The sequence below is a fragment of the Aythya ferina genome, assembly GCF_964211825.1.
Source record: "Aythya ferina genome assembly, chromosome: 1".
Taxonomy (NCBI): Eukaryota; Metazoa; Chordata; class Aves; order Anseriformes; family Anatidae; genus Aythya; species Aythya ferina.
The window spans coordinates 103,417,914-103,442,518 of record NC_140296.1 but is presented as its reverse complement, the minus strand read 5'-3'; the positions used below and the strand labels follow the sequence as shown (position 1 = coordinate 103,442,518).

Genomic DNA, 24,605 nt, shown 5'->3' with positions numbered 1-24,605 from the left:
GAAAGGAAAATTACTAATGGGCTTATCTTCATCACTGTTCTGCACAAAAAATCCTCTCTGTTGCAGTTTCCACTATTTTTCTAATCACTGTTTAGATGAATGCAGAATACTGAAACTTTCTGTCACTTTTTGGGTAAATATTTTCACATCTGTCAAGGAAATAGTCACATTGTTAGTAAAAGTGATCATTTTCCCCATTTAGGTGTCCCCACAGGCAACCTCACAGACTTCAGCTTGCTGGTGGGGACTACAAAGCAACTCCTCCTTTCCCAAATAGGGCTTCATATCTACCTACCATAAAGTTATTAAAAAGCCTGACCTGCTCCTTAGCTCCTTAGTTACACCAGCAGTTGAGATGGTGAAGAGGAGGCATGCCACCTGGGAACTAATAAATCTACACTTGTAAATACAGCTTTTGCAAGGTTTGCCATGGCTCTAGAAAGAGTCAGATGCCTTCAGGTTAACAGTGAGGTTCAATGAAGCCGTAGTCCATGGCATCTCCTGTGAAGTGTACGGCACCTGTGGGCAGAGATGTAATAGGTTTTGAGAAGTGCTGAAGCCTTAAAAAACTCAGCGTCTACAGCTGTTAAACTTTGAAATCTGGCCACAAAACAGTACTCCATTTACAGACACAGATTGTTACCGTTGCACCTTCCTTATTCGCAACCTTGCAACTGCTCCCAGGACCCAATGGTCAGACTAGGTCCTCTCCCAGGTGTGTCAGTATTGAGTTAACAGCTCTGCCTGCGATGGATGAGCCACAGCAGACTCCGTCAGTTCTGACACTGCAGTACCAGGAAAGCTTAAACCAGAGATATTTGGGGAGACAAATGGCTGTAAACATATACCCTTACATTGGTTTATTGTAATTTTTATTTTGCTATTGTTGCATTTTGCTCCGAGTTCCCAGAATATTCAAAATAATGTCTTAAAAAAAGAAAAAAAAAAAAGCATACGTTTTGACACATAGAAGCCACCAACCTTTGAAAGCAAAGGTCATGAATAAACAAGTCCCAGACCATTGCCAGGTTGATTTGGCTGAGCTCAATAGGCCTACCTTTATTTAGTGCCAGTTGCTGTCCTCATCACACAGTCTGCAATCCAATTAGACAAAGATGGGGGGGGGGGCGGAGGGGGAAGGGGAGAGAAAGGATGAGACAGGAGAAGAATGAGAGGAACAAAGGCAGTGTGCTGTATGATCACCATTTCAGAGAGCTAGGATCAGGGTGGATTAGTAATGTGTCTGCACCGCGGACCTAGAACAAGCACACCAATAATGCTTTACACATCTGGATTGATATTTCCTCAAAGTACTGCCATGGTTTCATGTCCTTGTTCCATCTCTCTTGGATCAAAGCTTTGAAGCTTCAAATCTTTAGCTTTTTTGGAACAAAGGGGGAGAAGGGGGAGAAGAAAAAAAATCCCTATCTAGGTTCTTGCAAAAAATAATTTTTTGTGAAGTTGTTAGGTCTATAAATACTCTCTCCTCTTCAAACATCAACCTTGGCCCATCCATTTGCAGGCTGTAACCCCACCTCCAAACACAACTGTGGCCAGCTGTGCCTTCACTGAGCAGCCATGTTTGCATAAGACAGTTTCTGATATCAGCAAGCAGCTTTACTGATTTTTTTTTTCTTGTAAACAGGAAACTGATGTGCAGTTTATGTAACTGAGAAACAGCTAAAATAATCCATGGATTATTGTGATATTGTTCTGAAAGTCACTGTTCAAGGGACTCTGACAGTTCAAAATCCTTCATTTAGTGATCTCCTCATGCAATTAGCCATCAATGACAGAATACTCAAACAGATTCTTAATGTGCTGCAACAGCAGTTTACTCACTAGGAGAAACTGTTTTCGATATTTTTCCTTCAGTGCACTAGGAAAAAATAAATCATTTTTCTTTCAGCAGAAGACATATGTCAGCATCCCAGCTATGGGTGTTTCATGCCGAGGAAGGCACAGCAGGAGAAAAATCCTGTTCTTCCTGTGTCTGAGCTGGTCAGGTATTCTCCCAAAATAAAATTTAGGCTACATCCTTTGATATCCATAGTTTTCAGATCTCCAGCACAGCACCCTGTTTTTTGTTTGTTTGGTTAGTTTGTTTTGTTTGTTTGTGTTTGTTTGTTTGATTTTGCAAGGTGTTAAAAAAACAATAGAAAAGTTTTGTCTCCAGTGGTAGCCCCACAACATAAGCAGTAGCAGACTGATAAAGCCTAACTATAGAACTTTTTCAGTCATTTCTAGCTTAATTTATGTTATTCTTTAAATAATGAATTTAGAATTATCATGATGCTTAATACAGTCTTCTGTATGGGAGTGGAAGGAAAGATTTGAGACCTTCTTGAGCAAGCTTTTACATCGTGATGAAATGACCAAAGGGCAAAGAGGAAGAGTCTCAAATCACAACGAGGCCCAAATCCATTCTGTTTTTAAAAGATTTCCTTTAACCCTCACAGGTCATGTACTGCAGCATTTTGGCACTGCAAGAATGAGAAAGTCAAGCTGTCAAAAAGCTTAATGTTAAACATATTACTCTGTTGTTAAATGTATTGCTCTGTTCCTACTTCACCCTCATTCTCACAGAGATCTCTAAAGTGGATTTAACAGCATGTATAAAAATAAAAAATAAATAATTTTTTTAAAAAAGGGCTTTTTAAATAAACCCTTTGTGTCTGGCTATCTGAATATGAGATTAAAAGAACAATATATTACCCTTTTAAATGGAATTAGAATGTCACCATCCCCTTTTTAAAGGCTACTGCAATTGTACAGCAGGCACGGTGTTGTTCTGAGGGCTGTCTTGAGAGTCCCTACAAATGGTGTTTCTTGTCCATGATTTTCAAGTCACTCCTAAGGCATTTTGGCTGAGTTTGTACCCTTTCTATATCACAGTTCTCTGCTGCTTGAAGAGTTCAGTGCAATCCTGGTTTTCAAACATCTGTTCAGTTTCCTGATTGTATGAACAAGCTTGGAGATAAACAGGATTTTGAGCTATGTTTCCAGGGCTCAAAAGAAAGCTCATGTTGTAACTGCCTTTCTGAATTATTAACCAAACCCCTGAAAGTTCAAAGTATTGTCTAAGATTGCTCTTTTAGTTGGCCCTGTGTATTCCAGGCTTTTAATTCTCTTTGCCACCTCCAGCATGTTTATTCAAAGATGGCAGGATTTCAGATAGAGGAATACTCATAAAGTTGATCAGACTTGTAATTATGACCATAACCTTTGGAATATCTTTGACAGATCAGTACAAGGTCTTAAATCTATCTTTAATTCATTGCTTCAGCTTGACAAAACTCAAATCAATGGTGTTTTAAGTCCCTCAAAACTAGGTGTAATATAACAGTAAAAATAAATCTGCTTTTGTGCTTTTATGAAGTCAGGAAGAGGATCTACAAGGTGTAAGACTCAGGTAGCTGTCACTGTAAACTGTCCTCCTTCGCCTCTCCCAAACTGCTGTTTCTGTAGGATGGCTGAGCCTATTCTTACATGTGTTGAGCTTGTGTGTTTTGACTTCTCTTTTGGATAGTGGGATCAGCCCACTGGGGACTTACACTGTCAGGACGGGAGAGGAGAGAGTCTCAGCAGACAGAATCTTTCAGATTTTTAAATGACTTAGTTCCATACCTTGTTGGGTGAATAAACATGATCAGTTTGCAGGAAAGACAAGAATAGTAATATTTTTACGGTTTTAGGTGTAGCTGGTACCGATGAACATTTAGGCAAAAGTTCAATTCTTAGAGACACAATCTAAACATCAGACCTAGTCATAAAAATAAACTTGAACTATTTAACTATTTCTGGTAATATTTCTATTAAAAGGCTTATATCTGGAAAATGATTTTTAAAATTTCATAGGAGAGTTGAAAGTGGAACCAGTTGAACGCCTCACAATACATATCCTCAGAAGTTAAAAACTTCATATATAGAATGCCAGTTATATTTTTCAAATATCTATGTGCAAAGGTAAAATGATCTTCATGGGACTATTTTGTTGAAATTAGAAGACATTGTAATCATTTCATAGTCTGAATAATACAAATCCATTTGGAAAATTCCAATATAGGCATATTAACAAAGCAGCAAAGTGTACTCTTTCTTCTGCAGAAACCATCCCTGCATGCACAATGCAGAAGCACACACACAGCATACAAGTTGGTAAGAACAACAGGAAAAAAATAAAAATCAGTCTGATCAATCCTACAAATTATTAATATGGTCCCTTCTTCATTATTGGCCATGGATTTCTGGAATCACTTGGTAATTTAGACGTTGAAAGCTCAGTTAAAACTAAGACAGTAGAGATAAATTATACATGCTAAATCGTCTAGTTAGAGTGTATACTTTTATTGGTTTGGAAATAAGTGGTGCTATGCTCTAAAGAAAGCCTGAAGCAATATACAAATAATTCTGTACTAGTATGATACTTGCTTCACTCACCTGCTGCTTCCAGAGGGCATGAGGCTGCAGCAGACACTTGACTCTAACTCCAGTAACACTGAAATTCCTATATTACATTGCCAAAGGAGCTATTTAAATGATAATTGCACCACCAAAGTCCTGTCTATTACCAGATATTAATTTGAAATATATTTATATATATATACATATATATAAAGCAACACAGTGACCCAGCCCATGCCTTCGACATTTTGGGTCTGGCATGAATCTATACTAGTTTGATTCACATATACTTAAGAACTTCAGATGAGCAAAAATTAAGCATCTCAAAGAAAAAGCATATTAAACTCTTGATGTCACACTCTATGGGATATTAGTCTGTATGCAGCTCATCCCACAAATGGACATGATGATACCTGCACAATCATATACATTTAAACCACAGACACACTGATGCACAGATGTGTTGGTCTCATGTGCAGAATCGAGGTTACACACTCCACCCAGAGGGTTTCTACTGGACTGGAAGAAGTGCAGAGTGTGGAGTTCACCACTCAGGAATCCCTTTGCTACCTTATACAAGGGACCTAACCTTTATCCAGGCTACCCTCATACCTCATAGTCTCTTTTGCATTTGAATTCCACTAGAATTCAGCTGGCTAGTACAAAGCTTGGATTTTCTCCTCTTCAATAACATATCTATTTTTTACTCTTTTCTCTCTCTCCTCCTCCCCGCCCCCCCTTTTTTTCTTTTTTTCTTTTTCTTTTTTTTTTTTCTTTTTTTATAGTAGAGATCACCATTGAGTTACTAGTGGTTAAAGACTGAACACAACTCTCCTTGCATTGGTATCACTGTAGAAGGGAATTTGTATTTGATGCAAAGAACCATGTCTGTGTGCTGTTGCTCTCATTTGTTGACAAGAACTGTTGAACTGTTGTTTTAACCAGCTGTGTTAAAACTGAGCAGTCCTACTGTTCTAGAAAGGGTCTGGTAGGAGGATTTATTTAGTGTGGTGGAGGTAAGGTGTTTAAAGCTTTGTTTCACACTGCTACCATCACTTCATTTTATGTATAAATAATCTATTTATACATATTTGCATGGAACAATCTTTTGCCTTGCTAGATACTTCCACTTAAAAGATTCTTTGTGCTTTTTGTGTTATAAGTAATTATTCTAGCAATAGATTTTAACAGATTTTTCCATTTATCCAAAATGTTTTTGTTAATGTTGTGATAGTGGAAAGAAAAAAAGATTTCTGTTTGCTTTCTAAACTATTCAGCTACCTCATTCTTGTGGTAATTTCTCTTCTTTCTCTGATACACAATATTTGAAAAAGATTCATTCCAACGAGGAAAAAGTATTTGGAATTGCTTATTAATTTCATGAAGAGAAAATAATTAAATCACAATGAAATATTTGTTTGTCTTCTTTAGTATTCATAATTTAGGGGTGGATAAGGATTTTTAAAAGAAACTATTTCTGCTTTTAAGGTCAGGAGGAGATTTACCTGCTGAAAAAAAAAAAAAAAAAGGGTAAGTTTTATGATGTGAAGCCACCAAAATATCACAGTCATCTGTGTAGAATTTCAGAAGCATTCATAATCAGCTTTAGTTAAACCAAAGTTAAATTAATTTCAGTAAAGTCAAGTTAGGCAAGAAAACTGACTTATAGACTTTACCTACTATACATTAGAGACTTACTAAAGGCTGGCAGAACTCACCAGAGAAGCTTTCTGATCCTGTCTTTGAGAGATGAAGTCCTTGTTTCTAAGAGCCACAATTTGGTCAGAGGGTATGGTCAAACTCTGTCTTCAGTGAAAAGTGTCTAATGCAATTTTCATGTTCCACCAGTGTCTTTCTTTCAATGCTATAATGGAGGAGCTTGGCATTTCACTCAAGCATCAGAAGAAGTTAAAGAAAAGGTCAAGAACTAAGGGGAAGTCTTCATTCACAAGTATCCTTACTTGTCACCAGAGGAGGACACTGAGGAAAGAAACCATAGCATGAGCAAGAGGCCCCTCGGAGGAAAAATCAGGAACAAAAACAGAACAAAAACTTTGTTGCCTACAAGTTGATTGTGGTGGGATTTCTGAAATATAGACATTTACCTTGTTCTTCAGAAATTCTCTGTGGTTTCTTTTTTTAATCTAGAGGTACAACAGTTTAAATGCTCACATAGACTGATGTACTACTAATCACCTGGGAAGTGTCTCACTATTTCTTCTGAGATGGATTTGTATGCTCACCTGTTTTGCATCTCTCTTCCCCTCCCCATGCATCGCTGTATGTGCTTTCTAAATAAATAAATAAACAAGAGACAGGGATCTTTTTTCCAATAATCTAGGAGTGGTATCTTTTTATTTCTTTTGAATAAAAGATTGCACACTTGTTTAGAAACTGGGGTCTAGACAATCAAAATAAAAAATCATGCAATTAACTCATAAACAATGAGTACAAAAATGTTTTTAACACTAAGGTATATACTGTGAGTTATTTTTACTTTTCTCTGATGCTATAAAGAACACTCCTCAGGTTCTCATCTGTGACAAACTTGTTTTTCCCTTATCTCCTTTCTTTTTCATTTATTTTAAAATGAGATTATTTGGTAATGCCGTGTCTCCAGGTGCTAGTTGTTCAAAAGGCAAAAATAAAATCACGGAAATAATTATCAGTGAACAGGTGAAGGCAACACTGACATTGTCATGGTGCCGTATCTTCCAGCTCCTGATACCAATAAATTGATTCTTGACTTCAAAATAAAAATCTCTTTAGAAATTAGAGCCCAGAATATTCAATTTCCAACAAACCTTGACCAGAAATATAACACATCTGACAGAGATAGAGCCAATGCTCAGGACTTGAAGCCATTTTTGCAGCTTGGGACACCAGCAAAATATTTTAACTGGGAAGAAGAAATTAAGTCTTTAAAAATAAAAAAATAAAAAAAAAAATCTGTCTGAAGAGCACTGTGGGAGTATCAGGCTCCCACATCCCTCCTCCATATAGCGGTGCCTTTACATTAGAGTAAGGTGAGGTACGTTTATATTTATTATGTTTTCCTTTTGATAATTCTTTTGCTCCCAGGGCTTTTATTGGTGCCAGCTGCTTATCTCTGAGGCTGCCTGCAGAAGAAAACCTGAGAAATTCAGGTACTCCCATGGATGCCCTGCAAGGGATGAGGGTGGATGTTGGGGGTCGGTGCCTTTGTGCCTTGTGGATGGGCAGCAGAATCTTGCCATCCTACTTGCTGGGTTGAGTAAGGGTATGGTCTGCCCAGGTTGGTCCCAACACTACAACCATCTCTGGTCCTAATGAAAGGCTGGAAAAGGGGAACCAGAGGACAGGAGCCACTGACTGCTTTTCTGCACAGCATGTGGGGCTGGGTGAGCCCCAGTCATGTCAACTTGCTTCTAATTGTGGTAATGTTCATCTTGCAGGTGCTTCAGCAAAATGTTAAGTTTTATTGTCCTTCTTGTATTCCCCCAGGGAACATACTGCTTACCACTGATTATGTTTGCCTTGTATCCCTGGCTGTTTCTTCTGCAAAAGCAGAAAGTAATGTGGGAACTGACGAGTGGAGAAATCTCTCTTCCACCTTTGCCTTACACCATTGCCCTGTGCAGCCCCTGGTGATCTTGCATGGCAAGGTCAACCTGAAAAAGAATGGAAAAGAATGGTATTTCTTACTAAAGCTCTACTTGAGAAGTGATACATTTTTATATTATTACTATAGGCTAGGAGACACCTCTGTTCACTTAGCCTTTCCACAGGGGTCAGTTTTTCTAAAACTCACGTTATTACCATTGCTTTGCCCAATGCTCTCTGTTATTAGTCCATGTCCTTCTCAAAACAGAATGCCCAAAACTAGATGTGCTCTTCCACCTAAAGTCTAATCCATGTGAAGCTGGGCAGAAAAACTGTTTCATGCACCTCGAAGGTAGCACCATTGCTCATACACCTTGTGATGAGATTTGGCTTGCTTGAACTGGGTAAAGCAAGTGAGCCCTCTGCGGTACAGGCAGTGATGATTTCAGCACAAGCTTAGGGCCATGCCCATTCATAAGTGTATTTTTTTTTTTTTAACCACAGTTTCCCCAGTGTTTCAGTTTGTCCCCTTTGTCACACTCACTAAAGACCAACCTTAAAGAAGATCCAGATGTTGGACAGATCCCTGAAGATCCTCCTCCTATTTTGGCAGTGAGGCTCTGACAGTTAATAGGACAGTTTTACACTCCTGGCTACCAGACAGAATATGTCTGGTGTATGTCATCTGGCCTTTTGCCCTACTTGTTTATGAAAATGTCACACAGGACAGGATCAAAGGCTTATTAAAATTGAGATGGAGAAGCCCTTCCCTCATCCACAGGGCCCCTTAGGCTGCTAAAGGAAATTCATCAGATAGGATTGACACATTCATATTAACTCCTGCTCATTTCCAACCAATTATTTATGAAGTATATGCCAGTGTTTGCCAGGCACCTGGAGTTAAGCTGCCTGGCCCCGAACTCCTTAGATTATTCTTTTCCTTCTGCTGAAGACAGGAATTATTATTGTTGTTTTCCAGCATTTCCTCTGGACTGTATCTGTCCTCCCTGAGTTTGTCTGAGGGTTCACAGCAGTCAGCCTCTGGGAAAGCAAGGAGAATAGTCTCTTTTTCAGTGACAACAGTAGAAAACTCTCAAATCAATGCTTGCTTTTGGGAACCTTGGTCTGTTGCCTACTATAGTAACAAGCTGGGTTGATAAGCAATAGTTAAGAAAAACAGCCCCTGGCCCTGAGAGCTCATAGAGGATCTTATGGTAAGGTGTCTTCATCCTTCTGAAGGTAGTTTCTTTTATTTATGTCATCTTCAGGTTACAAACAGGCACTTCAGACCACCAGTAATGTCCTAAGAACATGATTGAAAAGCAAGTTATTATTTTTCAGTCTGAGTAACTCTATCACTCTGCCATCCACAGTCTTTAGCTAAGATATTTTTAAATGAATAGGTTCAAAGTGATAACAGATTAATGATCAGCCCCCCTCTTCCCTTTTTTTTTTTTTAAAGGGACATTCTTCTGTGCCTAAGATATTGAGGTTAAAGAATTCCAAGTTCCATTTTTAAAAAATCTACTAAAACTTTCTGGAAATTAAGAGACAGTATTTTGTTTAGTTGCTTTTTCAATTTCAGCTTTCACATTAGTGGCCCACCCCTTAAAAAAGATGGAAAAAAAAAAAAAAAAAAAAAAAAAAGATACTGCCTTTGCTGTCTGAGAAGAAATACCTGGGGAAACAATAAATAGAGCATATTTAATTTCCTTTTTTCCTTTTTAGTAGCTTGAAAGAGTCACAGTGTATCAGGAAGTTTGTGTGTTAATCTCAGATGGCAGTTTAACAAACTATAGTTACAGCAAAGGAGCTAACTAGCCTGCCATGATTTCATGAAGCAACACATCCATATGTGTATCTGTGCCCTTCCCTTCCATCTCCTGGAATGCAGGTTTATGAAGGGTTATAAAATCTCCTCCAGTATAAATTTTCCCCAAAGCTTGGGTGGACTTGATGTGTGAACTACCTGATGAGCTGTGGCTTCCCCCAAACTTCCAAGCAGTTACACAACGCACACCCAACCCCTTGCTCTGTTTCCTCTCTTGATATTTTTATGTCACTACTGTCATGGCCTGTGACTCCCTCACTAATTGTCTTTCTTTCAAGAAACTACGGAAAGGATTAATATGAGACAGTGAAGGAATTTGAGGGACACCTGCTCTCAGTGTTTGCTCCTGCCTCAGGCCAGGGGTGATCTTGTCCTGCCTCCACCTCTGGACCTGAAGGACACATGCATGGGAGATTGAGACCACCATATCTCTCACCTTGATTCAACAGAATATTTGATGTTTCAGCTAGTTAAAATTGCAGCTGAGGAAGAGGCTTAGGGATCAGTTTAAATCCCAGTGGTATTTAAGGATTCAGCTAAGTGCTCTTCTCATTTGGAGCTGTGACCTTTTCCACCCTCCTCAAAAACATCTTCAGGTCACTGGTTAGGCTGCCGGAACGCCACTCACAGACAGGTCCCAGCTCCACATACAGGCACGAACAGTCCATTCACAGCCATCCTGCTCTTCTCACTTTCTGTATAAAACAAACAAACAAAAAACCCCCCACCTTTTTAAAGCATCTTCGTTTCTGTGTCACTAGAAACATTTTCCTTGGTTTCAGATGCTGCTTGTAAATTCATGCCATGACTGAGAAAGTTATTTTGTCCTGAGGGAGGGGGGGGATGAGCACAGGGCAATCTTACATATCGACATGGTAGCAAATATGATTACTGTGACCTTTTCACCATATCCCAACAAATATTTTTTCCTGCCTATTTTCCTGCATGGCAGCATGCAGCACAAGGGAAGCCTGATTAGAGATTATCCATTAGGAAAGCAAATATCCTCATCAGATCTCTGTCTTGGCAGCAGCAGGTATACATCCTCATTGTTTATAAAAGAGAAATACAATATTGACTGATGCTGTTGAATAGCTTTAATGTGTTTCATTCCAGAAATGGCCTAGTTTTAATGTCAAGTGATCTTTCCCACCACCAATCTGTGGTCTTAGTAAGGGTAATTTAACATCCATCAACATTCTTGAGAAAGTGGGAAGGCAAGCTCAGTGGAAAAGAAAAAATATTGGAAATATGTAAGCAACTGTTTAAGTTGTGTGCACAGGGCCCAGCCCAATACTATGATTAATAAGCTACTGCAAAACAAATGAGGATCAGCTTATTACCTTTTGAACCCTTTGTCAGAGGACTACATCTTGTGGGTCTGCTGTGAACCTGTAATCCCATGGGGCATTTATTGACTGCTGAGCTTGTCCCTTAATTACTCTCTGCCAGGCTTGCAGGAGTCACGATTTCTCAGGGATCAGAGCTGCTGCTATTTAAAGATAAATCACTTACAGCTGTCAAACAACTGCAATTTTATTTCAGCTCAATCGATTGATAGAGATGCATATTTTTTTCCTGCTGATGCATTCTGATTCCCATTTGCCTCTTGTAACCTCCTTCAATTCAAGCTTTGTTATCATTAGCACAATCGTTACATAGCTATCAGTGGCAAAACATAAAACTCACTCTTGCATTTCTAGATTTTGACAGCAGTTGCACAGCCTGGGAGATGAGACCCATGTTTGGGCCATGCATTCATGATGTGCCCGGACCTGGAGCTGGTGGCATGGGGCAGCCTCACACATGGCAGTTTTCAGCTCAGATGAGCTGAGGTATGGGGGAAAGCTGGGTTTCCAGCCTGACCCTTAATAATGAAAACCACAGATACAAAGACCTCAAATTCCACAAATTGCCCATTGAGCCCTGGGCACTGCATCAGCTCTCACAGGTAGCTGTGCATATGGCAAATGAGGATGCTCACCCACAGTATGCAACACTGAATACATATCAGCCCTACGAGTGCCAAAAGAAGGGACAGGCACCTCACTCCTCCATCCTCACCATAGGAGGCTTTTAAACACAGCTAGCCACCTTAAAAATTGTCTAGTCCTTATGCACCTTTTACAGTTGTCACCCTGTGGCAATCTGTGCTGAGTGCCCTTATTCTTCCCCTTCCCTCACAGTGGACAAGAAATGGCTCTTCGGTAAGAGAGGAACAGTCATGTGTCATTGGGAACATGTGGGTAATCCCTCTCTGAGAGGATGGATAAAACTCAGCATGCTGCTTATGCTCCTGGGTCATTTAAAGGCTACTTGCAACTGCACCTTCAGAGCTGTAGAGGCCAAGAAATACGCTGAAAAGAGACTACCGGAGGAGAAAAATATCTTGAACTAGCCAGTAGAGCCGTACATTTCATATCACAGCAGAGAGCACTGACACCATCCCAGCAGGAGCACGCAGGTGCTAGACACGGAATGCTGTGTGTTATACTAATGAATCACAATTACAGAAACACCTGAACCAGATAACGCTGTGCTCGTCCTCCCTGAAATGCATACAAGTGTGCAGCAGCCCAAAATACTTCTCCACTCCCCAGTGATTTCAGATAAGGTACTGCTTGGAAGCGGTTAGTTTTTTGCTTCAGAAAGACCCACGTTGCTTTATGCGTTACACATCTTTAGACGAGATTTCCAAAAGCAAAGGGGGGCTTGGGTATATCTTCCAGGAACCAGACTCCCAGGAAGCCTGGAGCTCTCCTGCCCTTAACACAGCTCAAGGCAGAGGTCCTGCAAGGGGACAGCACCCAGAAACTTTAGACAATATGGGGCAATGCAGTCAGCAAACTGCCTTTATACACACTACAGCTGAATAATATCCTGCTACAGGAAACATAGAGTCATTAAGGTTGGAAAAGACCCCCAATATCAAACGAGAATTTTGTTATCAATAGCCCAAAAATATTTACAGCAGGGGGGACTCCTCACCTTGAAAACTATAAGGGGAATTACCAGGATTGGATAAAGTGCTAAAAGCTGGGATGTTACTGAGCTTTGCAGAATAAGATGGCACACATTTACAAGGCTAACTGGTCTGCTCTCTACTTGCAAGTGAGCTCCAGCCTGGTGAGTTGTTATCCAGACTGATGAACAATTCAAATAACCCTGTTACTCATAAGCTGACTCATTATACCTCCTTTGTGTTCTGCCCACAACTGACATCATACTCCTTTACTTACAAAATATATACTAAAGGAGACACTGTAAGAGGCCTGGATTTATTTTTTTTTTTTCCAACGCTGAGTTTTCTACAAAGCAACAGCATGCAAGTTGCCACATCCTTTTTTTTGTGGTTTTGGTGCTTGGTTTTCTGCTGAAAATCTTGTACCCCCAGCAAAAGCATCATATTTTTCTGAAAATTGTGAGAAAAATCAACACTGCCACAGAAGTGTTCAGGTGTTTTCAAGTGATTTATTAAGATATCCTAAAAGCAGACATGTTTTTTATCTTTGAGCTGCCTACCATCTCTTCCTGCAAACTACAAGGCTAAAGAAATATTCAGATCTAAAAAACAGTGAGGCAGAACCAGATGAGAGCACTGTGGATGATATTTTAACCTTCTGAAGGGGTGCAGCAAACTAGCACAAGTGGAGGGAGAAAAAAAATGTTGCAGGGAGATGGGTTTCTGTTTGGTACAGGATGACAATGGAAGTGACAAAGACTGAAAGCTTTGTTCTGGCAAGCTGGTAGCAAACTCCTTCATTCCCAAGCAGCAACAGTGGAAAATTTTTATCCACAGATGGGGTTGAAACTTCCTCCCATGGGCTTTTACTCATGCACAAAGCACCAGACTGCTGAAAATACCAACTAGAGAAACTACTCTGAGTGTTGTCCAGAGTGCTTTAGTCACACTGTATGAAACGTTAAGTCTTCCTGTTTGCATAGGGGAAAAGATGTGTTAGTTTCAGCAGGTCTGAGCATGAAAGGTAATCTAGTGAGTCTCCCTTCATTGCATCAAGTATAAGCCACACTGTTTAAAAAGGATTTGGATGCCCAAAGATGCAGTTCAATCCCAGCAGAATATTCAAAAGAAGTTGCTTAAACCGAGATATATATATATATTTTGATTTTTTTATTTTTTTACCCCAAGAGGACACCTCTTAGTGTGATTTAGCTTAACTCTAATTACTTACCTATCATGTCTCTGGAAAGGGAGAAATGTGAGAGATCACATTTAAAGCTACCTGTTAAATGTGTCCCTAATACATTTCCTATTTATTTTTCCTGATCTGCATTTCCTCTTTTCATTTTTAATCATCTTTATTCTGTGAAGAAAGGGAATTGATATAAACACTAGTATCCCCAAAAGCTTTCATTTCAGGTTTTGACATAATACTGGTATTCCCCTTTCATTTGATAGTTATCAGATTTTCAGGTTTTATGCAGATGTGCTTAGAGCAGAAGAGCACTGGACTCTCTGCTGACACTTAGAAAGAGATGCAGCACTGTTGAAGAAAAAAAAAAAAAAAAAGTATAGGATGTTTTGTAAAGCTCCTGCTTGCCATCTCAAAGCATAAACTAAATATAATGTCCATATTGAATTAAATTAGCTGACTACTTTAATGGTGCCTATTGAAGTGCATATCATATTTCAATAATTATTTTTTAAATTATAGAGTTTGCAAGTGCCACTAGGGGAGACCACTGTAACCTTTAATGTCCCGTGGTAGATTTCCAGGAGGCAGCTCAGAAAATTGTGGGGAAGCCTTTGATCTTTGGAGCCATTTGCACGTCTTTGCTTTAAAGCTGTTGTCCCATACCTAATGAAACAAACCTAATGACAAAAAGAATGAGTTCTGTTCCTTGTAGCCAACACTGAGTCACATTCTCTTTAAAGAAAACAGTGTCTCTTGAGAGGACACAGCTTTAAATGCCCAGAGGAAGAAAAATGGGGTGCCTAACAAGCAAAGAGCAAGAAATACTGCTGCCAAAGTTACCTTAGGTTTCATTCACCCTTCTGCAGGTCAGTATGTTTACTGTTTCTTAATTGCTAGCACAGTAGTTTTTCATGGACTACCAACTCTAAATGAAAATGGAGGCTTTACATTTGAAAGAATGATGTCTTTAGCAGTTAATCTCTCTAATCACAAGGTTTGCTAACTGCTAATCTAGCATTTTGTTATCCAACAGGGATTTACCCCGTTTCATTCAATCAGATTTCATGTCAGATTAATGGCCTGCTCACGGAGGTTGGGTATCAGTCCCTCACGGGCGGGGGCAGAAGGATGGAAAGGACATCTGTATCCTGCAAATCCTCCCAGAGGATTTCCCACTCGGAGGAGTTGAGTAGGTTGCCATTCATTTAAAAAGTCATTGTGCACACTGGTGAATCTGCATCTTCACAAGAACAACAATGAAAGTGAGTGGCTTTTTGCTTTTTCTAAGAGGGAAGAGAAAGTACAAGGATTAAGTTTCCCATACATTTGACTGATGCTTATCTTGTCAAAAAGATGTCACCCAGAAAAGATAGCTTTCTTTACAGACATGCTTGTTTTCTTCTTTCCCAGCTTCCCTTTCAAAATAAATGGATTGCTTGTTTTTTAAAAACTTAAACCCAGGTTAATGATAGATTAAATAATCTTCCTGTGATGATTAAATCAGAGTCTGAGAGTCTCTAGGGGATGCTTTGAAGCGTGAGAAAAGCTTTTCCAGCATGCTGTCACTGTCCCTTCTCTTCCCAAACTATTATCTCTCTTTCTTCCTATAAAAAAACATCACCCCGGTCAGAGACTGAACCCTGCAAGGTAATCTTCTAGATGTCTAAGTTATCAGGGTATATCTGGAGCACAATAACTGCAATCCATTTAGAAGGCCCCCAGATAGTGCAGTGATATAAAGTCAGATATAAAGCTTTATCTGATTGTTTAATTAAAGACAGCAAATTTGTCCAATTATTGATGTCTAAATTATCTTTTCCAGTTTCTGTTCTTAGCATCCAAAGTACCCACATCTCCACAAAACCACACAAAGCTTGGCTGTACACCTAAGAGCCAGCACAGTGGTATTCTTAATGTTGAGACATGCTTGCCTATAAAGAAAAAGGAGCTGGAAGACAATCCTTAACAACAGCCCTTAGTGACAGCTGCCATAATCAAAATTGTCTTAATGCAACACCTAATTAACAAGACCTATTTGACACAGTTATCTAAAGGCTAAATTCAGTAAATGTAACTCACTCTGTTCTGTATCTCTTCTATTGGTTTTAATGACAGCTAATGTTAAGTAAAAGGCATTCAACAGGAGAAAAACATTAATTATTTATATTGCTTTCAGCTTTATCTCTGCAGATAGTTACCAGAGTATCACCAATATACCCAGCTTACACGAATGACTTTTTACAAAATTTAAAGGCTGGAAAAAACTGGAATAACAGTAGAAAATACACTGGTCTACCTCAGGAGCATATACTATCCTGAAAACAAATATTCATAACAGCAGGTTATGGTACTTACTACTGCAAAGTAGAGAGTAGTGAGGCTGAAGAGGCTTTTGCTCTTGGACTGTCTTTTGGGGGTACGGACCCAAGAAGGCAAACTTAAGACATTCAGAAGGGCCACTGGAGAAGGATGCCCATGCCACTACAGAACTTACTAGCACCACAACTGGAGGCAAATTCAAATTTGTATACTACTGCTAGAACTAACATACCTACACAGTGCTGAATTATGCAGAAACACTAGCTTAACTTCTTTGTTTCTACATGTGACTATTTTGCAGGATGGACATATACCTTTCCCACCCAGTACTGCTTTCCAGCAAGGCTTAACCAACTTTAATTACTAGAAATGCATCTTATAGGATTGAAATTCAATAGACTTCTGGGTGGTGGACAGTTCAGTCTGATAAGTAAAATATAAATTGTTTCTACACTATGCAGACTGCCTGGATGGCACATATTCAGCTGTTCTACAAAAATGCTTGAAGATAAAGTAGCTGATAAGGGGTCCAAAATTTTTTATAATGACATCATGTGATATTAAGAAAGATGGTAAACTCACATCAACACATTCATTTTGTAAGTTCATCAGCATTATCCTATGGAAGATAGCACACATTACTGAACCACTTTTGTGTGCCACAGTGTCACAGCAGGCAAAAAGCTTATGGATAAATTATTCTTAGTCATTGAAGAACAAACTCATTCATACACCTAATGGGTCATATGTCTGATACAAGACTGGTTGCGTCTCCTTTGCAGTCCCAAGGAACCAGTTCTTTGGGAATGTATGATGCTGAACAAAATGTCAAAACATATTTTCAGGATTTTATTATCAATTCACCTTTTCCATAAATAATGTGAATGGTGAAAGATAATAAACTTATTTGCAGAGTAGCCCAACTCTGGAGTATCAACAAACTCTCCGGAGGGCAGGATCATAATTCAGAGGGATCTTGCTAGGTTGAAAAGTTCCTCTGACACTGGCTGAAAGCAATTCATTAAGGACAAATGTAAAACACCACCCTAGCATATGAATAACCAGCTGCCTACAGAGAACAGAGAAAAAATGTGTGTGCAGTGGAAAAAATGTGTCCTCTGCAGAGGATCAGGGGATTACAGCTGACTATGCTCATAGTGCTGTGTGAGAATGCAAACATACCAGGCTGGATACATGGCAGTGCATGTGCAAGAGAGACACTGGCACCTCTCTAGTTAGTGTGCTTGGCTCCAGTAAGAGCCTAGCTGGAGTATTGTACCCAGCTGGGGGGACCGTGCTTCAAGACTAACGGGGGAAGAAATTAGAGGAGAACAGAAAAAAAAGCTGCCCCAGAAGAGTCACCTGACCCTAGGTCTGTTATATAAGTGGTCAGGATCGAAGTGTTGCTGTGGTCTGAAGTAAAAGTGGCTCACGCTGATAGCTAACTAATGACCATAAATTAGGGCATGTATAAATCACAGTAGAGGTTCATAGTGTAGCTACAGGGCACAAGTGTGACAGGAAAAATGGACTGAAAAGACATTATGACTCGAAACCTTAAGAGAATGCAAGGGAGCTTTCCTTAAAATAGCGAGAAACAAACTTCCCATGGAGATTTGGAGACACAAAGCACTGGGCAGAGCCGCCAAGCAAAGAAAGGCATGAAGCACATTGGCTTGAGAGAGCAGAATGTCTGTCAGAGAAGGAACAAACACCATGAGTGCATTGAGGAGAGTCCATGCTCCACTGCCTTTGCACCAGAAAGCATTGTGCATTTCCAGTACGTGAGCTCCAAGCCTATTCTTAACCTTTCTTTCTCCATCAGAAAAAAAAAAAAAAAATCCAGTCAAGAGAAAAGAAATGGGTCATGGTCTGGGTGTAAAGATGGCTCAGCACCATACTTTTCATCCAGCCTTCATTGCACTTCCTTGAAGAAGAGGGATGGCTGGATTTCCCTTTACATGTCTCTTCATCCCTGGGCTGAATTGGGCTGAATTGGGCTGGGATGTGGGGGTGGGGGTGGGGGTCAACTGTCTATAAAGAAAACAGAGTGAAAATGAAGTGGCCTTGACAGAACCAATGTGGTAGGAAAGTGAAGGAGAAGGGAGCTGACACACTGGCAAGAAAAAGGGAAGAAGGAAAGGGGCAGGTGGCATAACAGCTAATCTCAGTGCAAATGGGAGGAAAGCTGGTCTTGTCAAGAGCTTAAGGGATGTGTTTTGAAGTAACCAGAGAATCTGTCAACTCCTTTGTATGTCATTCTGCTTACTGTGAAATATGGGGGAAAATCCAGGCTTATGGTCATTACACAAATACTTTCTCTTTAAAGGTTTGACCCAAAGTATTCTCTCAACTCGTGATATAGATCTGTGAAGAGGCTGCTTTCATGCAGCAAGGAACTCCCAGATACAGGATAGAAGGTACAGTTATGTTAATAAGATCAAACATGTCTTTTCAGTATAATCCACATTTCTGAAGTGATTTACAGCAGAGCTGTGCCCAGACTAAATCAGCCAAGGCAAGAGTATGAAGTGACTTCCATGAAAAATATTATCTACATTTAGCTGAGGTTAACAATTTTCCCAAAGTTTACATGAGAATCTGCATGCCATTTATACTTGATTAACTATTATTTGGCAGACTATTTGTGCAATGAATTGCTGACATTTTGAAAGCAGCTATTTGATGATTTAACATAGACTCAAAGTGTGACCTTTGATTTATACAAAATGCATATAAAGTAGGTAAAATGAGTTGCTAAACTTGCTGTACGTCTCGTCTTATAGCTCTTCATCCTTTCTTTTTCTGTTTTCCTGACCCCTGAAGTTCTCTGCAGAAAGATTATGGTGGGTTTTTCAGACACAGATTTGAACATCATCTATTCTGCAATGCTGTTTCAAAATGTCAGTAAACAATGATGCCAATCCATAGCCAAAACATTAGCAAGACATGTCATTCTTAATATTAATAGACGATCAATGTTTATTCAATTTAGCCAGAGTGTTTTTTTAATAAATGAATGGACTTCTATATTTATTTAAGAAATCTATCATCTCTGTAGTAGCCACATACCATGCTAGTTAAAGGCTAATATTATTTTTCATTTGAAACTAGGAAAAAAAAAAAAGTGGATATTCCTGAGATTAAGGTTAACCACTGAGATGAAAGAGCAGATGAAGACAACCAATTCTGCAGTGCCTGCTAGATTTACTCCCAGCTATACCATCTGAAGAAATATTATAACATGCAGCACTGGTTGAAAGGAGAGAAACTTTTGCTTAGTATGCACACAAGAAATTGTAATCGTTTGTTCTTTTACATGTTTGGCTTTATGACCATTGACCGACACCTGTTATCCTTACTTCAGTGGTTCCATGTACTTCCAGGTGATTCCAAGCACAAATAGAGTTTTCCTGTCTATGAAGTACTTCTACAGGGTAAGACTTTTTTTTTTTTTTTTCAAAATCCTTAAATTTCTGCCCTTGGTGAACATATGTCCAAGGTTCCTCATGCTACTATTGAACACCTGTGTTTTTTTTTTTCCTGCTTTTTCTTTGTTGTTATCTTTTAAAGCATACATAGGAGATTAATGTATCAATAGCAACACAGTAGTTAAATGTTGCATGGGGATTTTCCCTTCAAATCTGACCTTTCAAGTGTTATTGAAAAAAGTGTACTGTAATAGGATATTTATATGCAGGATCTTTTCTGCTCTTTCTAGACATATTGCAACGCTATGTGGTGGAGACAGAAAATTGAACTAGAAAGAGTCTTGGAGAGGTCATTTAGTTCCCCTGCACCAAAGCAGAGCTACAGACATCCTCATATTCCTGACAGATGTTGATCTTTAATTCCTCCAGACAAAGAAAAACCTAAATGCCTCAGGGCAGTCCACTTTCTGGGGAGAACTATGAACATTAAGGGTTTTCTAAGGGTTTCTTTAGGATATAACATTAAGAAAGGAAGTCTTGTTGCTGTTATTATTATTATCACGTTGATTAAATCAACAGCAGATGAAATCATGGGTAAAGGAAAAGAAATAGGGTGCCTGGGTCAAAAATCTAATCCCATAAACTAAAGAAGGTCCATGGGAATAAAGGAAGATAACATCAACCTCAAGCTGCTTATGAAAAGCAATATATGGAAGTAGTTATCACTGAAAAAAAAAAAAAAGGCAAAAAAAAAAAAAAGCATTTCAGTCTTATTTTTGATTGCAAAACATATTGCAGATACAGGGACAGATGCATGCAGTAAATTTCTGAACAAGACAAGAAATCTTCATTATTACTCAAATCTTGCCCTTTCCATGTCTAGCTCCACATGTCAAAGTGACCTTTGAGCTCTTCACTATTGAGCAACTGAGGATACTAAACAAGTCTGCAACACTGTCATGTAAAAAAAAGAAAAGGAGGTTTCAAATATTTTTTTCCAGTAATATAAACACATAAAGTGACTGCAAAAAACTATATGATTTCACAACTCAACTAATGACCTAAGAAAGACCCTAAACTATTCCTAAGATAGCAAATGGAGCACTGTGAGTTCCTGCAGTTATATAAAAGTCTCAGAGGTAATAGTTATTGTTAGACATGCAGTTTCCCATAACCTCTTAGAGGCTGAAAAACTGGTCTACAAATTTCATGAAAGAGGGGTTACTCCTGAGATTTTCTGTCTGGCTTTGGCAAGATCAGAAAGGCTGTGATTGATAATAGCATCTTAGAAATTTGGCACTTCAAACCTGAATATTTCTCCAGCTTAGGCAGAAGCATGAATTTACAATTTTTTATTAAAATAGGTATGCATAAAAAAAAAATCCTTCTCAAAGAGAATTAAAATGTAATTGTCACTCATATCAAATTTTCAAGCACTTGTCATTTACATTATTTAAACTGAACTGACCAGTCCCCAGTCTTAATAGTAGTGTAAGACTACCAAAGACTTCAGCAGAAGTCATGTCACATTACTCTAAACACTGCTCCTGAGTAAAATATAGAACCAAAGAAAGCAAAGGACACTTCCCATCCAATTAAAATAGAAGCTGAAAGTGAAAGCAGAGATAAATCTATTATCACTAATTTACAGAGAGTAACCCATTTCAGAGGTGTTAAGCAATTTGATCAAGGTCACATAAGAGATCTGTGTCAGAGCCAAGAATCAAAGTTAAGAACAGCAAAGTCTCACAGGACTGTCCAAACTCATTTGTCTTCTCATTTAAATCCTTAAATAAATAAAGAGAAGAGCATAGCTAACATGCACAAAGAAAATAGATATATGTTAAATAAAGTCTGTATCATATATAATTTGTATCATACAGACAGGCATGGTTGTGCTACATCCATCAATGAAGTCCTCTAGTTTAGATTGATGCTTCAGTAAACAAATAGATGAGCAGCACAGGTCTGAAAAAACATCTACCATCACTCTTATTTACACTAAGCAGCACCCTCTTCTTCAAAAGTGATGGAGTGCATGAATCCCCCCTGAAGAGTATCGTATCTGTTAGCAGACCTCCTTACTTAAAATTATGAAGTGCCCATTCAACAAGACAGACTAGGCACATGGAACCTGAGCAGGAATACTTGCAGAGCTCCCCTTGCCAGGATAGAACATGAGAGATGGCAGCACACGTGTGCATGGGTGTTTTAGTGTGTGCACACAGCGTGAAGTTGTGCCCCCCTGGTGCTGCTGTGGCACTGTGCAGGGCTTTGTCTGCATCTCCCTTTCTGCCTGGCAGCTGGGGTCACTGCAGCAGCAAGGGACATGGGTGGCTGCTGACATCTGGGCAGACTAACCAGTCTGGGGGAGAAATTTCATGTGGGCTTCACCCTATACATGTATAATTGTCATTTCACCTTCCAGTAACAGAACAGCCCCTGGAAGAAAGGTGAATTAAATACAGCCCCAAATGTGCGTGATCTGTGCTGGAACATGGTGATGACTCAGATGTGAGACACACAGTAAGTATGCACATATGTGGCTCTAAACATGCATGTGCTTCTCTTTGCTATCGGTGCCTTTAACTCCCTACTTCTGCTTTTATAGCAGCATTAGTTTAGCTCTTAAAACCAACTCTTTTTATTCAATATTTTTCCAGCTGCTAATAAAAAAAAAAATCATATTCAAAGAAATTTCATTTAAAAATTACCCTCTCTCTCTCTTCCAAATTTCTACCTTGTGCCAATAATGTTTCTGGGGACAGAGAGTTTTTACAGGTGCGAAAGATGTAGGGAGAGATAAGAATTTTTCTAAACACTGGGGAGAATTTGTAGGCATCGTTCATTTTTGGTACTTTGAAAGGCCTGACAGAAGGAAAGAAAAGGAAGGCAGAAAAGAGAAGAAAAAGAAATCCAAAAATGTAATAAATAAATAAATAAACTATGAAACTCAATAGTTTCTTGTAAGATAAAAGTATTTGATTCCTTGAGAGACCACTCTATTGCTGTGATTTCAGAAAACATTAGAGCTCAGCAGTCACTCCTTAGCCCCTCTGGGCTCTACAAGTGATAACTCCCTCCTCCTCCTTCTCCTCCTCTGTCCTTAGCTGCCTTTCCTAGTACCAAAATCCTCCCTTACTCCTTGCTTCTTACCTTCTGTCTCAGACAGCCTAACCACCAAGACAACCAGTTAAACTCAGAGCAACTGTTCCCACTCTGTATTTCACTTTGAAACTTGCTGCTTTCATTTCAGCCAGTGTGTGCCAGAAAACATTTTTATTTTTCCCAACTGTACCAGTTTGTCTAATAAAAGATATCATGTCTGTTCCCAAGCCCCACCTGGCTAATGTTCTTAGCTTGTGATATCCAAAGAAACCACTAACTCTCCTCCCAAAATATTAATGGGGAGTCCTTTATGTTAATACTGAGCAGCACTTGAGAGAATGCTTCACCATTTGGAAGGATAAATCTCCTGTTTATGGGTACAAAGATGCTGGGAAAAGAGAGATTTCATCACATAACTCAATGACTGAAACTCTGCTTCAGAAATTAGAAGGTAATGTGTCTCTTAAAGACCAATCTGTCTGCATTATTCATGTGAGACTCCTTATCCTACCATCTGAATCCTTTTAATGGATCACTCTCCATTTTCCTGTGTGGAGTTTGGTCATCAAAAATGCATTTTGGATTCAAATGAATATTTCTTTAACTTTGGCTAGTGTAGGAAAGGGAATTTCAAGAAGCAAAGTCATTTAGACATCTTCCAAATTATTTTTTGCTTTGTTTATAAGATGACTTTAAAAAGGTATCTGAGTTGATTTTTGTAAAGGGACACAAAATATTTTGCTTCATACATATGAAAGTCTTATTTTGGTAAGAAAAAAAAAAAAAGAAAAAAAAAAACACACACACAACACTGGAAGTGAGAGCACTCACTTTTTTTTTTTTTTTTTTTTTTTTTTTTCCTCCTTTGCTTTGGGATGTGGTGGGACAGAGGAACTTAAGACACAAAATGGCTGCAGCCATAGTGCTTCCATGAAATGCAGGTTGGTCTTCCCCTTTTTTTTTCAGGCGGAAAACAGAAGAACGAAGCAGAGCATGAGGCTACAAACCATTCATTGCAATGAAGAAGAGCATGAGGCTACAAACCATTCATTGCAGGGCAGACGCCTTGACCAGACCCTTGCCTTCACCCTCTGCTTCTTCTGGGGGTCATCATCTTCAGAAGCTTCTGCCACAACATGTCCCCATGATGATGTTCTCTCACAGCTTGTCTGTTCATTCTCAACTATCTTTGCACAGTCACTCCTGATTCATCAGTGGTACAGAAGGGCCGATTGCAGGTATACCCCAACCCTATGGCAAACACCTTGTAAAATGCCTTTGCCCAGCCTTAAATTATTACACAAACAACAACAACAACAACAACAAAAGAGGGAGAGGCAGATTTTGTTATCCTGCAATGAGAACAACTTTTTTCTTCCCCATCTTTCTTGCAGCTTTATGTTGGCGAGCAGCAGCATGGATGGTAGTAGCATGTCATCTCCTGCAACGTGGAGCATTCTTTTTGCTAGAAAGTTGCACAGCTGGTGTACAGCATGGCCTTCAGACTCATCAGCCCATGCTCTGTTGATAGAGCATGAGCCAGCAGTATGCCTTGGCAGCAAGGAGGGCCAACTGTACCCTGGGGTGCATCAAACATGGCATTGCTAGTTGGTCGAGGGAAGTAATTGTGCTGCTCTGCTCTGCACTGGTGTGGCCTCACCTCGAGTACTGTGTGCAGTTCTGGGCACCACAGTACAAGAAGGACATTAAATTGTTGGAGAGTGTCCAGAGAAGGGCTACAAAGATGGTGAAGGGCCTAGAGGGGAAGACATA

General features: G+C 39.3%; 1 protein-coding gene and 1 long non-coding RNA gene across 5 annotated transcripts in view; one reads left to right on the top strand and one right to left on the bottom strand.

The window, feature by feature from the left end:
* GRIK1 (glutamate ionotropic receptor kainate type subunit 1) overlaps positions 1 to 6,740 on the top strand; it is a gene marked incomplete at its 5' end in the record, with an annotated part of 163,673 nt that extends 156,933 nt beyond the window's left edge. For all 4 annotated transcript variants that reach the window (XM_084532377.1, XM_084532376.1, XM_084532379.1 and 1 more), the window contains one exon: positions 6,253 to 6,740. In XM_084532377.1, the coding sequence (XP_084388503.1) occupies positions 6,253 to 6,408 (156 nt within the window). In that variant the 3' untranslated portion in view covers positions 6,409 to 6,740. The remainder of the gene's footprint in view (positions 1 to 6,252) is intronic.
* Positions 6,741 to 8,915: 2,175 nt separating this feature from the next.
* On the bottom strand, positions 8,916 to 11,288 carry LOC311430074. The gene is made up of 3 exons (XR_014688539.1): positions 11,161 to 11,288; positions 10,254 to 10,512; positions 8,916 to 9,289 (listed from the first exon to the last, which is right to left on the bottom strand). It is a non-coding gene; the product is annotated as an uncharacterized lncRNA (long non-coding RNA).
* Between the last annotated feature and the right edge of the window lie 13,317 nt (positions 11,289 to 24,605).